Below are 16,360 nucleotides of genomic sequence, written 5' to 3'. Positions count from 1 at the left end.
ATCTCCAAACCTACATGAAATCTCCACACCTACATGTATGTGAAATCTCCAAACCTACATGTATGTGAAATCTCAACACCTACATGTATGTGAAATCTCAACACCTACATGTATGTGAAATCTCCAAACCTACATGTATGTGAAATCTCCACACCTACATGTATGTGAAATCTCAACACCTACATGTATGTGAAATCTCCAAACCTACATGTATGTGAAATCTCCAAACCTACATGAAATCTCCACACCTACATGTGTGTGAAATCTCCAAAACTACATGTATGTGAAATCTCAACACCTACTTGAAATCTCCACACCTACATGTATGTGAAATCTCCACACCTACAGCTACATGTATGTGAAATCTCAACACCTACATGTATGTGAAATCTCAACACCTACTTGAAATCTCAACAAACTATGCACAGTTACTGTGGTGGAACAGTAGAGTGACACCAATGGCTAGTGTGACCCAAATATTATCAACATATGCTAGTTAGAACACTTACCTCTGTACTATATCATAGAGAATCTTTCTATTTCTACTGAGTTAGAACACTTACCTCTGTACTATATCATAGAGAATCTTTCTATTTCTACTGAGTTAGAACACTTACCTCTGTACTATATCATAGAGAATCTTTCTATTTCTACTGAGTTAGAACACTTACCTCTGTACTATATCATAGAGAATCTTTCTATTTCTACTTGACACATCATCAGCACTGACCAAATTAAACAGATGATCAGCAATAGCAGCATAGTCAAACTGTAAGACATAAAAATATACAACGGTACAAAGAAGAAATGCATATAATGTTATGATAAGGCAAGGTGATAACACATTCAATCACTACACAATGTAATAAGGCAAGGTGATAACACATTCAATCACTACACAATGTAATAAGGCAAGGTGATAACACATTCAATCACTACACAATGTAATAAGGCAAGGTGATAACACATTCAATCACTAAACAATGTAATAAGGCAAGGTGATAACACATTCAATCACTACACAATGTAATAAGGCAAGGTGATAACACATTCAATCACTACACAATGTAATAAGGCATTGTAATAACACATTCAATCACTACACAATGTAATAAGGCAAGGTGATAACACATTCAATCACTAAACAATGTAATAAGGCAAGGTGATAACACATTCAATCACTACACAATGTAATAAGGCAAGGTGATAACACATTCAATCACTAAACAATGTAATAAGACGATGTAATAACACATTCAATCACTACACAATGTAATAAGGCAAAGTGATAACACATTCAATCACTACACAATGTAATAAGGCAGGGTGATAACACATTCAATCACTAAACAATGTAATAAGGCAAGGTGATAACACATTCAATCACTACACAATGTAATAAGGCATTGTAATAACACATTCAATCACTACACAATGTAATAAGGCAGGGTGATAACACATTCAATCACTACACAATGTAATAAGGCAAAGTGATAACACATTCAATCACTACACAATGTGATAAGGCAAGGTGATAACACATTCAATCACTACACAATGTAATAAGGCAGGGTGATAACACATTCAATCACTACACAATGTAATAAGGCAGGGTGATAACACATTCAATCACTACACAATGTAATAAGGCAAAGTGATAACACATTCAATCACTACACAATGTGATAAGGCAAGGTGATAACACATTCAATCACTACACAATGTAATAAGGCAGGGTGATAACACATTCAATCACTACACAATGTAATAAGGCAAGGTGATAACACATTCAATCACTACACAATGTAATAAGGCATTGTAATAACACATTCAATCACTACACAATGTAATAAGGCAAGGTGATAACACATTCAATCACTAAACAATGTAATAAGGCAATGTAATAACACATTCAATCACTACACAATGTGATAAGGCAAGGTGATAACACATTCAATCACTACACAATGTAATAAGGCAAGGTGATAACACATTCAATCACTAAACAATGTAATAAGGCAATGTAATAACACATTCAATCACTACACAATGTGATAAGACAAGGTGATAACACATTCAATCACTACACAATGTAATAAGGCAAGGTGATAACACATTCAATCACTAAACAATGTAATAAGGCAATGTAATAACACATTCAATCACTACACAATGTAATATGGCAAGGAGAGGCATTCAGTTTATATCTGGTATTCTACCATCCTGATGTCAGTATCACTTTATGGGAGTACATCATAATAGTCTACATGACTGTTATGTTATAGATCCCACATTTACTGATTATTAAACAGGTTTCAGTAGGTTAAACAACATGACAATGCCCATAGCAACAGCCAAATGATTGCATAGTAACACAACTATGCAGTTTTTAAAAATATTTACCCACATGTTGATCCATGCTAGGTATAGGTGTTCATTTGCTGAATGATTATCTAGTTGCCTAACTAACTCTGTTGTTATCTTTGCAATATATGCGATCATTTGGCTGTTGCTATGGGTGTGGTCTTGTTGCTAGGCAAATTTACATACATTTTTTTAATTGTCTTGTCTATTATTCCATGTTGTTACCTTTGCAATATATGTGATCATTTGGCTGTTGCAATGGGCATGGTCTTGTTGCTAGGCACTTTTGGAATGTTCACTTGTCTAAGACTCCTTGTTGTTATCTTTGTGAAATACACCACTGTTTAGTTGTTGCTATGGGCGTGGTCATGGTTGCTAGGGATATTTGTATACATTTTTTGAATATTTACTCACTTGCCTACCAGATAATGTTGTTATTTAACCAAAATATACTGCCATTTCGTTGTTGCTAAGGACATGGTCATGGGTGCTAGGACCAATTGCCAACGAAATTCTGCAGAATAACACGTCTAGAAACATCTCACAAGTTTCAGTCTCATTGACCAAGTACTTTTTGAGATATAAGTTTTTGACCAAAATTCATATTTTTACACCTAATATGCATATCACTGATGAAATCATTATACGCTTAATATTTCTTCATCTATACACCCCCAAGTGCACACCCATTAAATTTAAGCCCATCTGCTCAGTATATTTAGAACAAGTCGTTGAGAATGACATAGCTATGATTGGGTTTTAAGGACTTATCACTACTCTGATCAAGCAACAACACTTGTGAACTTAACTCAAACAGACTTAGATATGTTGTGTCTGCTTGTCGGACATGGAACATGCCTACAACAATAAAGGATGGGTCGGGTATGGGGGATCGTATCACGACGAAAATGGATATGCACATGTATGTCATAGAACACTGTCCTAATACCAACTTTGAATGAGATCTGTTCAAGCATGTCCGAGTTATGGCTTTGGACATGGAAAATTCGCAAACAAAATGGCTGCCAGGCAGCCATATTGGATCGTATCACGATGAAAATGGATATGCACATGTATGTCATAGAACACTGTCCTAATACCAACTTTGGATGAGATCTGTTCAAGCATGTATGAGTTATGGCTTTGGACATGGAAAATTCACAAACAAAATGGCTGCTAGGCAGCCATATTGGATCGTATCATGACAACAAATGAATAGCACATGTATGTCATAGAACACTGTCCTAATACCAACTTTGAATGAGATCTGTTCAAGCATGTCTGAGTTATGGCTTTGGACATAGAAAAATCGCAACAAAATTGCTGCCAGGCAGCCATATTGGATCGTATCACAACAACAATGAATATGCACATGTATGTCATAGAACACTGTCCTAATACCAACTTTGAATGAGATATGTTCAAGCATGTCTGAGTTATGGCTTTGGACATGGAAAATTCGCAAACAAAATGGCTGCCAGGCAGCCATATTGGATCGTATCACGATGAAAATGGATATGCACATGTATGTCATAGAACACTGTCCTAATACCAACTTTGAATGAGATCTGTTCAAGCATGTATGAGTTATGGCTTTGGACATGGAAAATTCACAAACAAAATGGCTGCTAGGCGGCCATATTGGATCGTACCATGAAACAAATTGTATGCCATTGTATGTTGCCCCTGTACCAAGTTTGAAAAAAATCAGTTCAGGCATCTCCAAGAAACGGCTGCGGATGGACGGACGCACAGACAGATGCACGGACAGACGGAACCCAATCCATAAGTCCCCGTCCCGGACTTCGTCCGGCGGGGACTAATTAAAGATTTTTGACCAAAAAGATACATATTTAGCGCTAATATGCATATCACTGATGAAATCATTACATGCTTAATATTTCTTCATCTATACACCCCACATTATGGCTCAGTTCCCAGCATGCATCACTATTTTGCTCCTCCGATGTCCTGAATTGGTCAATTGGCACATAACAAAATATGGGAACCTTAGGTGTTGCTCAATAATGTGCATGCAGCTAGAAAGCTTTTGTTCACCCTCGCGTTCACAGTTGTATACTACGAATCAGCAATTTCTTGGGTTTTTTAATCATTACTCAATGATATTTTGTTCAAATAATACAAATATGCAAATTAGAAAGGGAAATTACCCATTTTCTGATAGTTTTTGGCTAACTCCTTCGCTAATTATGGACGAATTGGTGTCCAAGGACGATCTTTCAATGGCAGAACACATGGAAAGCAAAGGTACGGTTTCGTTTTTTGTTTTTTCTCCACGATAATTTTGTCAAATTTGAAAAATTCTAAAATACGACCTCTTTAATTTTTGGTGCCTTTTTTTCAGTCCAGCTGACCAACTGAAAAAAATTGGATCGTACTTTTGTTGTGCAGTTCTCTAGCTTCGAACGACATACAGTAAGCGTGTATATACAGCGATTTCCTCAGACTAGACAGACTTTGACTAAAGTGATTATGTAACCATTTTGAAAATTGAACTGCAAAACGCCATACAATAGCCATTATACCCTATATGCAGCTAGTGCACATCTCTATTTGCACAGTTATCCATGAAATGAAGCATGGAATTGCCAGCAACAATTAGATTTATTAAAAATTCAAATTGAAATGACAGATAACGCTGTGGACATAGTTTGACTTGAATATTGGCAGCTATACAAACATTACTGCAGTTAGTTGTACCCCAATTCATGTATGTATTCTTTGTTATGATTACGTCATACTCAGTTTGGTTTAAATCTCAAGGAGTAAAACTTTCTGTGTCATTTCACAGGTATATTTCTGATTATGATCGTTCATGAAACTTTAGCCAGAATTATCACATCGTTAGTAAATTAGATTTTAATAGGAGTACTTCTAAGAATTTTTCTGTCAGTTCTCATCAACCATCTCACTAATATTGTCTTTGCTCAGTAGCCACCACCAAGATGGCGACGGATGTCCATCTTCATCCATTGATGTGACACTTCAATCCCAGAACTGCTATGAATATTTATTCCTTTATCTCTTTTTAGGAGTTGACTGGCATGGTGTGCTACAGCATACATGTAATTGGTAAGTGTCATTTGTGGCATTTCAGTTACAATATGTGTTACCCATTGTTGAGCTTTTTCACTGAACAATATCACATAATTGGTCAAAATGAACTGTGGTGCCATATTGCTTGTTTAATGTATCCAGTGCTTGTTCATCAAATTTAGTCATACTCATCACACTATTCAAAAGTCTGTATTCTCTTATTAAATTAAATATAGTGGCAGCATTTTCTGAATTAGGCAATATTTTTGGACAACCAGAAAGGACACTTTCATCCGTCATTTTACTACAAGCTCCTCCCTCATATCAACCTCTAAATTTCTTTACAATGCCCTTGTTCCTAAAAAATGATTTCAATTGCATTTCAACACTTACTGGACTATCCCCACTAAAAAAACTAGTTACTACACCTAACAGTAACAGTTTGTCATGTAGTGTTTTTTTTCTGTTTATTTTCCATAATTCTCTTTTTTCCACTTTGGGTGTATTCAACAACTTTTCCTTCACTATTTTTCACTGGTGCTACCTATTTAACCAATTCATTTATATAATTGATGGTTGAATCATATGTCTCTAATTCATTTATATAATTGATGGTTGAATCATATGTCTCTAATTCATTTTCCTTCTTTAACTTTGCTTCTCTATGTCTGTACAATGCAGTTATATCTGATACCTTCCCTTTCTTTTGTAGTTCATTTTCAATAAATTTAAAGTTGGCAGCAATAACTGGAAAATTTTCAGAGCATTTTATTGCAATCATACCATTGCAAGGCTTGGAACAACCTGATAAAATGTTTTCTTTTGTATGTGCTGTATCAATTTTCAGCTGAATGAGATTTTCATTGAATTCCTTTTTTTTCTTTAGCAGGTCTTTTTGAGTAAGCTTGTGGTGTTGAACTGGATGCTCTATATGGTGAATGAGTCCAGATCTTGAATTTGGAATCACAGAAGCTGCACACATATTATTTTATGTTTTTACTATCTTTGTTTATCAACAAAGTTTTAATATATTTTTCAACATAATCTTCTGTGTCAAAAAGAGTCTTCAGTTATATTAAACAAAAAACTTGTATCAGCTGCCCTTAGCTTCATATCAATTTGTTCAATATTATCCTGCTCTCTGGCCTCAAGTAGTTGACTCTCATACGATTCATTACACACTTCCATTTTCAATTTCATTTGTTCAGACAACTCCTCCTTAAACTTGTTGACCTCAGCTTGCATTGAATCTGACAACTAAGACCGATTCAATCCTCTTGTCAATTGGCTCAGCTTTTGCCAGGAGCGTGTCAATGAATTTTCCAATATTTCTAAGTTTAGCATTCAAGTGAACCATCGTATACTCTGTCTCTGAGTCATAGTTTAGCATTCAAGTGAACCATTGTATACTCTGTCTCTGGGTCAGAGTTTAGCATTCAAGTGAACCATCGTATACTCTGTCTCTGAGTCATAGTTTAGCATTCAAGTGAACCATCGTATACTCTGTCTCTGGGTCATAGTTTAGCATTCAAGTGAACCATTGTATACTCTGTCTCTGGGTCATAGTTTAGCATTCAAGTGAACCATCGTATACTCTGTCTCTGAGTCATAGTTTAGCATTCAAGTGAACCATCGTATACTCTGTCTCTGAGTCATAGTTTAGCATTCAAGTGAACCATCGTATACTCTGTCTCTGAGTCAGAGTTTAGCATTCAAGTGAACCATCGTATACTCTGTCTCTGAGTCATAGTTTAGCATTCAAGTGAACCATCGTATACTCTGTCTCTGAGTCATAGTTTAGCATTCAAGTGAACCATCGTATACTCTGTCTCTGAGTCATAGTTTAGCATTCAAGTGAACCATCGTATACTCTGTCTCTGAGTCATAGTTTAGCATTCAAGTGAACCATCGTATACTCTGTCTCTGAGTCATAGTTTAGCATTCAAGTGAACCATTGTATACTCTGTCTCTGAGTCATAGTTTAGCATTCAAGTGAACCATTGTATACTCTGTCTCTGAGTCATAGTTTAGCATTCAAGTGAACCATTGTATACTCTGTCTCTGAGTCATAGTTTAGCATTCAAGTGAACCATTGTATACTCTATCTCTGAGTCATAGTTTAGCATTCAAGTGAACCATTGTATACTCTATCTCTGAGTCATAGTTTAGCATTCAAGTGAACCATCGTATACTCTGTCTCTGAGTCATAGTTTAGCATTCAAGTGAACCATTGTATACTCTGTCTCTGGGTCATAGTTTAGCATTCAAGTGAACCATCATATACTCTGTCTCTGAGTCATAGTTTAGCATTCAAGTGAACCATCGTATACTCTGTCTCTGAGTCATAGTTTAGCATTCAAGTGAACCATCGTATACTCTGTCTCTGAGTCATAGTTTAGCATTCAAGTGAACCATCGTATACTCTGTCTCTGAGTCATAGTTTAGCATTCAAGTGAACCATTGTATACTCTGTCTCTGGGTCATAGTTTAGCATTCAAGTGAACCATCATATACTCTGTCTCTGAGTCATAGTTTAGCATTCAAGTGAACCATCGTATACTCTATCTCTGGGTCATAGTTTAGCATTCAAGTGAACCATTGTATACTCTGTCTCTGAGTCATAGTTTAGCATTCAAGTGAACCATCATATACTCTGTCTCTGAGTCATAGTTTAGCATTCAAGTGAACCATCGTATACTCTGTCTCTGAGTCATAGTTTAGCATTCAAGTGAACCATCGTATACTCTGTCTCTGAGTCATAGTTTAGCATTCAAGTGAACCATCGTATACTCTGTCTCTGAGTCATAGTTTAGCATTCAAGTGAACCATTGTATACTCTGTCTCTGGGTCATAGTTTAGCATTCAAGTGAACCATCATATACTCTGTCTCTGAGTCATAGTTTAGCATTCAAGTGAACCATCGTATACTCTATCTCTGGGTCATAGTTTAGCATTCAAGTGAACCATTGTATACTCTGTCTCTGAGTCATAGTTTAGCATTCAAGTGAACCATCATATACTCTGTCTCTGGGTCATAGTTTAGCATTCAAGTGAACCATTGTATACTCTGTCTCTGAGTCATAGTTTAGCATTCAAGTGAACCATCATATACTCTGTCTCTGGGTCATAGTTTAGCATTCAAGTGAACCACCGTATACTCTGTCTCTGGGTCATAGTTTAGCATTCAAGTGAACCATTGTATACTCTGTCTCTGAGTCATAGTTTAGCATTCAAGTGAACCATCGTATACTCTGTCTCTGAGTCATAGTTTAGCATTCAAGTGAACCATCGTATACTCTGTCTCTGAGTCATAGTTTAGCATTCAAGTGAACCACCGTATACTCTGTCTCTGAGTCATAGTTTAGCATTCAAGTGAACCATCGTATACTCTGTCTCTGAGTCATAGTTTAGCATTCAAGTGAACCATCGTATACTCTGTCTCTGAGTCATAGTTTAGCATTCAAGTGAACCATTGTATACTCTGTCTCTGGGTCATAGTTTAGCATTCAAGTGAACCATTGTATACTCTGTCTCTGAGTCATAGTTTAGCATTCAAGTGAACCATCGTATACTCTGTCTCTGAGTCATAGTTTAGCATTCAAGTGAACCATCGTATACTCTGTCTCTGGGTCATAGTTTAGCATTCAAGTGAACCATCGTATACTCTGTCTCTGAGTCATAGTTTAGCATTCAAGTGAACCATCGTATACTCTGTCTCTGAGTCATAGTTTAGCATTCAAGTGAACCATCATATACTCTGTCTCTGAGTCATAGTTTAGCATTCAAGTGAACCATCGTATACTCTGTCTCTGAGTCATAGTTTAGCATTCAAGTGAACCATCGTATACTCTGTCTCTGAGTCATAGTTTAGCATTCAAGTGAACCATTGTATACTCTGTCTCTGAGTCATAGTTTAGCATTCAAGTGAACCATCATATACTCTGTCTCTGGGTCATAGTTTAGCATTCAAGTGAACCATCGTATACTCTGTCTCTGAGTCATAGTTTAGCATTCAAGTGAACCATTGTATACTCTGTCTCTGAGTCATAGTTTAGCATTCAAGTGAACCATTGTATACTCTGTCTCTGAGTCATAGTTTAGCATTCAAGTGAACCATTGTATACTCTGTCTCTGGGTCATAGTTTAGCATTCAAGTGAACCATCATATACTCTGTCTCTGGGTCATAGTTTAGCATTCAAGTGAACCATCATATACTCTGTCTCTGAGTCATAGTTTAGCATTCAAGTGAACCATTGTATACTCTGTCTCTGAGTCATAGTTTAGCATTCAAGTGAACCATCGTATACTCTGTCTCTGAGTCATAGTTTAGCATTCAAGTGAACCATTGTATACTCTGTCTCTGAGTCATAGTTTAGCATTCAAGTGAACCATTGTATACTCTGTCTCTGGGTCATAGTTTAGCATTCAAGTGAACCATTGTATACTCTGTCTCTGGGTCATAGTTTAGCATTCAAGTGAACCATCATATACTCTGTCTCTGGGTCATAGTTTAGCATTCAAGTGAACCATCATATACTCTGTCTCTGAGTCATAGTTTAGCATTCAAGTGAACCATTGTATACTCTGTCTCTGAGTCATAGTTTAGCATTCAAGTGAACCATTGTATACTCTGTCTCTGGGTCATAGTTTAGCATTCAAGTGAACCATCATATACTCTGTCTCTGAGTCATAGTTTAGCATTCAAGTGAACCATTGTATACTCTGTCTCTGAGTCATAGTTTAGCATTCAAGTGAACCATTGTATACTCTGTCTCTGGGTCATAGTTTAGCATTCAAGTGAACCATCATATACTCTGTCTCTGGGTCATAGTTTAGCATTCAAGTGAACCATTGTATACTCTGTCTCTGGGTCATAGTTTAGCATTCAAGTGAACCATCGTATACTCTATCTCTGGGTCAGAGTTCACAATTGGGACATTTGTCTGACCATACAGATTACATTTTGCACATGATAAAGTGTCTTCAGATGTGGTTGTCATATCCCATTCACGATTTATATTATGGCACTGTTCCGCAGAGACAAGACTCAAATTGCAGAAAAATTTAATACTTTTCCGCTGAAGGACTAAACATTCATACTTTTCATCAAGTTTGCACCTATAGTTGATTCCTCTGAGACCAGATTTTGACAATGTTTCTGTGACTTTTACTTAGGATGGGCAAAATCTCTTCTTTGTCAGACTCTGCTGCATTTATTACTGCAAACGGGATTTGGCTGTCCTCAGATTGTGGGTTGGGGTCCCGCCAAACTTCATCCCCCTTATACTTAATGAGTCTGATAGCACAACTTATCGCAAAGACTTTAAAGTTTTGTGAAATGCCCTTACTATCAGAAAATGAACAACAACAACAACAATTTCAAGATTACATTGATCCTCTGGGTCATTTAAATCAAATTTCAATTTGTATTCCTCTGTAATTTCTACTAGCTGAACCCAGATATTATTGTCTTGAAGACAGGATACCCACCACCCTTTTTTATTTACATTTGTTTCTGTGACTTCATCATGAAACCACCTCAAACTCCCTTTGACCATTGACAACCTTGGAATACAAGAAACATTTTCAGGTCATCTCAGATAATCCACCCCCTAAATGTATGAACATGTGTTCTGCTTCATTTCCTGTCCAAAGTTGAAACCCATTATTAGTGCTATTATTTTCGTCAACTTTATTTTGTTCTGATTTTAATGACATTTTGACAGAAAGGGGGAGAACGTCGAAGTCACTTGAAGTGACTACCTCCTTAAAAAATCCGCTGTTAGAAGTTGCCTCGCAAATTCGTTATCATTTTTCAAACGCGACTTCAAGAGACTGACGTCATCATTGCCAGACAACTGTATTCCAATTACTTCATGTATATTCAAAGTTCTAGAAATGTGAGCTCTACTCTGAACTTGGACGTTCATCTTCGATCGCAATCGGGCCGTGTAAAATGGCTTTAGTAAACACTTGGACGTTCATGTTCGATCGCAATCAGGCCGTGTAAAATAGCTTTAGAGAACACTTGGACGTTCACGTTCAATCGCAATCGGGCCGTGTAAAATAGCTTTAGTAAACACTTGGACGCTCATGTTCGATCGCAATCGGGCAGTGTAAAATAGCTTTAGAGAACACTTGGACGTTCACGTTCAATCGCAATCGGGCCGTGTAAAATAGCTTTAGTAAACACTTGGACGTTCACATTCGATCGCAATCGGGCCATGTAAAATAGCTTTAGTAAACACTTGGACGTTCACATTCAATCGCAATCGGGCCGTGTAAAATAGCTTTAGTAAACACTTGGACGTTCACATTCAATCGCAATCGGGCCATGTAAAATGGCTTTAGTAAACACTTGGACGTTAATGTTCGATCGCAATCGGGCAGTGTAAAATGGCTTTAGTAAACACTTGGACGTTCATGTTCGATCGCAATCGGGCAGTGTAAAATAGCTTTAGAGAACACTTGGACATTCACATTCAATCGCAATCGGGCCGTGTAAAATAGCTTTAGTAAACACTTGGACGTTCACATTCGATCGCAATCGGGCCATGTAAAATAGCTTTAGTAAACACTTGGACGTTCACATTCGATCGCAATCGGGCCATGTAAAATAGCTTTAGTAAACACTTGGACGTTCACATTCAATCGCAATCGGGCCGTGTAAAATAGCTTTAGTAAACACTTGGACGTTCACATTCAATCGCAATCGGGCAGTGTAAAATGGCTTTAGTAAACACTTGGACGTTCATGTTCGATCGCAATCGGGCTGTGTAAAATGGCTTTAGTAAACACTTGGACGTTAATGTTCGATCGCAATCGGGCAGTGTAAAATGGCTTTAGTAAACACTTGGACGTTCATGTTCGATCGCAATCGGGCTGTGTAAAATGGCTTTAGTAAACACTTGGACGTTCACGTTCGATCGCAATCGGGCCGTGTAAAATAGCTTTAGAGAACACTTGGACGTTCACGTTCAATCGCAATCGGGCCGTGTAAAATAGCTTTACATAACACTTGGACGTTCACGTTCGATCGCAATCGGGCCGTGTAAAATAGCTTTAGAGAACACTTGGACATTCACGTTCTATCGCAATCGGCCCGTGTAAAATAGCTTTACATAACACTTGGACGTTCATGTTCGATCGCAATCGGGCCGTGTAAAATAGCTTTAGTAAACACTTGGACGTTCACGTTCGATCGCAATCAGGCCATGTAAAATGGCTTTAGTAAACACTTGGACGTTCATGTTCGATCGCAATCGGGCAGTGTAAAATAGCTTTAGAGAACACTTGGACGTTCACGTTCAATCGCAATCGGGCCATGTAAAATAGCTTTAGTAAACACTTGGACGTTCACATTCGATCGCAATCGGGCCATGTAAAATAGCTTTAGTAAACACTTGGACGTTCACGTTCAATCGCAATCGGGCCATGTAAAATAGCTTTAGTAAACACTTGGACGTTCACATTCAATCGCAATCGGGCCGTGTAAAATAGCTTTAGTAAACACTTGGACGTTCACATTCAATCGCAATCGGGCCATGTAAAATGGCTTTAGTAAACACTTGGACGTTAATGTTCGATCGCAATCGGGCAGTGTAAAATGGCTTTAGTAAACACTTGGACGTTCATGTTCGATCGCAATCGGGCTGTGTAAAATGGCTTTAGTAAACACTTGGACGTTCACGTTCGATCGCAATCGGGCCGTGTAAAATAGCTTTAGAGAACACTTGGACATTCACGTTCTATCGCAATCGGCCCGTGTAAAATAGCTTTACATAACACTTGGACGTTCATGTTCGATCGCAATCGGGCCGTGTAAAATAGCTTTAGTAAACACTTGGACGTTCACGTTCGATCGCAATCAGGCCATGTAAAATGGCTTTAGTAAACACTTGGACGTTCATGTTCGATCGCAATCGGGCAGTGTAAAATAGCTTTAGAGAACACTTGGACGTTCATGTTCAATCGCAATCGGGCCATGTAAAATAGCTTTAGTAAACACTTGGACGTTCACATTCGATCGCAATCGGGCCATGTAAAATAGCTTTAGTAAACACTTGGACGTTCACGTTCAATCGCAATCGGGCCATGTAAAATAGCTTTAGTAAACACTTGGACGTTAATGTTCGATCGCAATCGGGCAGTGTAAAATGGCTTTAGTAAACACTTGGACGTTCATGTTCGATCGCAATCGGGCTGTGTAAAATGGCTTTAGTAAACACTTGGACGTTCACGTTCGATCGCAATCGGGCCGTGTAAAATAGCTTTAGAGAACACTTGGACATTCACGTTCTATCGCAATCGGCCCGTGTAAAATAGCTTTACATAACACTTGGACGTTCACGTTCGATCGCAATCGGGCCGTGTAAAATAGCTTTAGAGAACACTTGGACGTTCACGTTCTATCGCAATCGGCCCGTGTAAAATAGCTTTACATAACACTTGGACGTTCACGTTCGATCGCAATCGAGCCATGTAAAATAGCTTTAGAGAACACTTGGACATTCACGTTCTATCACAATCGGCCCGTGTAAAATAGCTTTATATAACACTTGGACGTTCACGTTCGATCGCAGTCGGGCCGTGTAAAATAGCTTTAGAAAACACTTGGATATTCACGTTCGATCGCAGTCGGGCCGTGTAAAATGGCTTTAGAAAACACTTGGATATTCACGTTCGATCGCAATCGGGCTGTTTAAAATAGCTTTTGAAAACACTTGGACATTCACATTCAATCGCAATCGGGCCGTGTAAAATAGCTTTAGTAAACACTTGGATGTTCACATTCGTTCGAACGCAATCACATCGCGTCACGTGCCTCTGTCTTCAAGCACACTTGTGGTCTATATGCACAGACTAATTCAAAATTTGACGATCTGCGCAGGATACAAACTGCATTGCATTTAGGGTAATTTATCATACTGATTCCCATTAAATTTCAGCCCAATCAGCTCAGTAATTTTGGAATTAAAGATTTTTGACCAAAAGGACACATTTTTAGCCCTAATTTACATATCACTGATGGGGTCATGATGTCATGAACAATTCTTAATCTAAACACTGTTAAGAATGTTCCCACAAAATTTCAGACCGATCTGCCCAATAGTTTTTGAGTTTAAGATTTTAACCAAAAAATCACATTTTTGGCCCAAATCACACACAGGTGTTAATTTGAACAACTTCCCAACTAGACATCCAAGGTAATACACCCACCAATATCATGGCAATCGGTCCAGCGGTTTTTTACTTTAAGTTGTGTACACACAGACACAGAGACACAGACACACACAGACACACACAGACACACACACAAACAAACACACACACACACACACACACACACACACACTCTTTGCCATGCCTCTAGCACTACTCAACCTTATCAGTTCAGTTGTGCTAAAAACTGTAAAGTTGTGCTACAATGCCATTGGCGCTATTTTTATAACATTAGGATGGAAATCTTACCTTTAAGTTTCTGTCTTCCTTTTTAATGACATCATCATCTTCATCTTTATCTTGTCTTCCATTCTCATCTTCATCTTTATCGTGTCCTTCATTCTCATCTCCATCTTTATCTTGTCCTTCATTCTCATCTCCATCATCACGTCCAACATTAGATACCACAATAATTCCATTTTTAAATATTTCATTTACTACGATTCTGAGAACAGTATACCTGGTGATAAAACAAAGTGACTCCATCTGTAACTGACAAGATAATGTCACTGTTACCATGGAAACTGCCTCCAGTGAGTTTGCGCAAAAGAATTCAGAGGGGCAACGTCAGTTTTGATTGCCCAGATATTACTCTAACCAAATTTGATGTCAAAAATTGTACCAAACCATGTAAGGTAACTCTTCTTTCAAGCCACTTTTTGGACCTTGACATCCCAAGTGATGCCCTCTCTAATTAACGATGGTAAACCTAGTCATAAAACAAAGTGACTCCATCTATAGCTGACAATAGTACACCTAGTGACTCCATCTGTAACTAAAAAGTCATTGAAAATGACATAGTCCCCACTATGATTGGGTTTTAAGGAACTGGCAGTTTATGTTGTCATTTTCAAACCTGGTTAATGTTGTTTGGCCTCATATGGTTGTTTTTGATATCACTACTCTGTTCAAGCATGTCTGAGTTATGGCTTTGGACATGAAAACTGCGCCAACAAAATGGCTGCCACGCAGCTATATCGGATTGTATCACGATGAAAATGGATATGCATATGTATGTCATAGAACACTGTCCTAATATCAACTTTGAATGAGATCTGTTCAAGCATGTCCGAGTTATGGCTTTGGACATGGAAAATTCACAAACAAAATGGCTGCCAGGCAGCCATATTGGATCGTATCACGACAACAAATGAATATGCACATGTATGTCATAGAACACTGTCCTAATATCAACTTTGAATGAGATCTGTTCAAGCATGTCTGAGTTATGGCTTTGGACATGGAAAATTCACAAACAAAATGGCTGCTAGGCAGCCATAAAACTTAGTGACTCCATCTGACCAAAAATCACATTTTTTTACCCAAAACCCAGATTTCTGATGCAATCAATTTCATTTGAACAATTTCCTAATTGGACACCAGAAGTAACATATATCAAAGCAATCAGTCCAGGAGTTTTTGACTCCATCTATAATTAATAGTAGTAAACCTAGTGATAAAACAAAGTAACTCCATCTGTAACTAACAATAGTAAACCTAGTGATAAAACAAAGTAACTCCATCTGTAACTAACAATAGTAAACCTAGTGATAAAACAAAGTAACTCCATCTGTAACTGACAATCGTAAACCTAGTTATAAAACAAAGTAACGCCATCTATAACTAACAATAGTAAACCTAGTGATAAAACAAAGTAACTCCATCTGTAACTGACAATAGTAAACCTAGTTATAAAACAAAGTAACTCCATCTATA

General features: G+C 37.7%; 1 protein-coding gene across 1 annotated transcript in view; it reads right to left on the bottom strand.

Annotated features, from left to right (window-relative positions):
- The window catches only part of LOC144444587 (ribosomal RNA processing protein 1 homolog A-like), a 95,214-nt gene that overhangs the window by 26,476 nt on the left and 52,378 nt on the right, over nt 1-16,360 (bottom strand). The window contains exons 7-8 of the mRNA XM_078134067.1: nt 14,894-15,104; nt 672-769 (exon numbers count right to left, since the gene is read on the bottom strand). Coding sequence (XP_077990193.1) covers nt 672-769; nt 14,894-15,104 — 309 coding nt within the window. The remainder of the gene's footprint in view (nt 1-671; nt 770-14,893; nt 15,105-16,360) is intronic.

The sequence above is a fragment of the Glandiceps talaboti genome, chromosome 13 (genome assembly GCF_964340395.1).
Source record: "Glandiceps talaboti chromosome 13, keGlaTala1.1, whole genome shotgun sequence".
NCBI classification, from domain to species: domain Eukaryota; kingdom Metazoa; phylum Hemichordata; class Enteropneusta; family Spengelidae; genus Glandiceps; species Glandiceps talaboti.
Note: the sequence above shows the minus strand (reverse complement) of the source record. Positions and strands in the feature narration are given on the sequence as shown.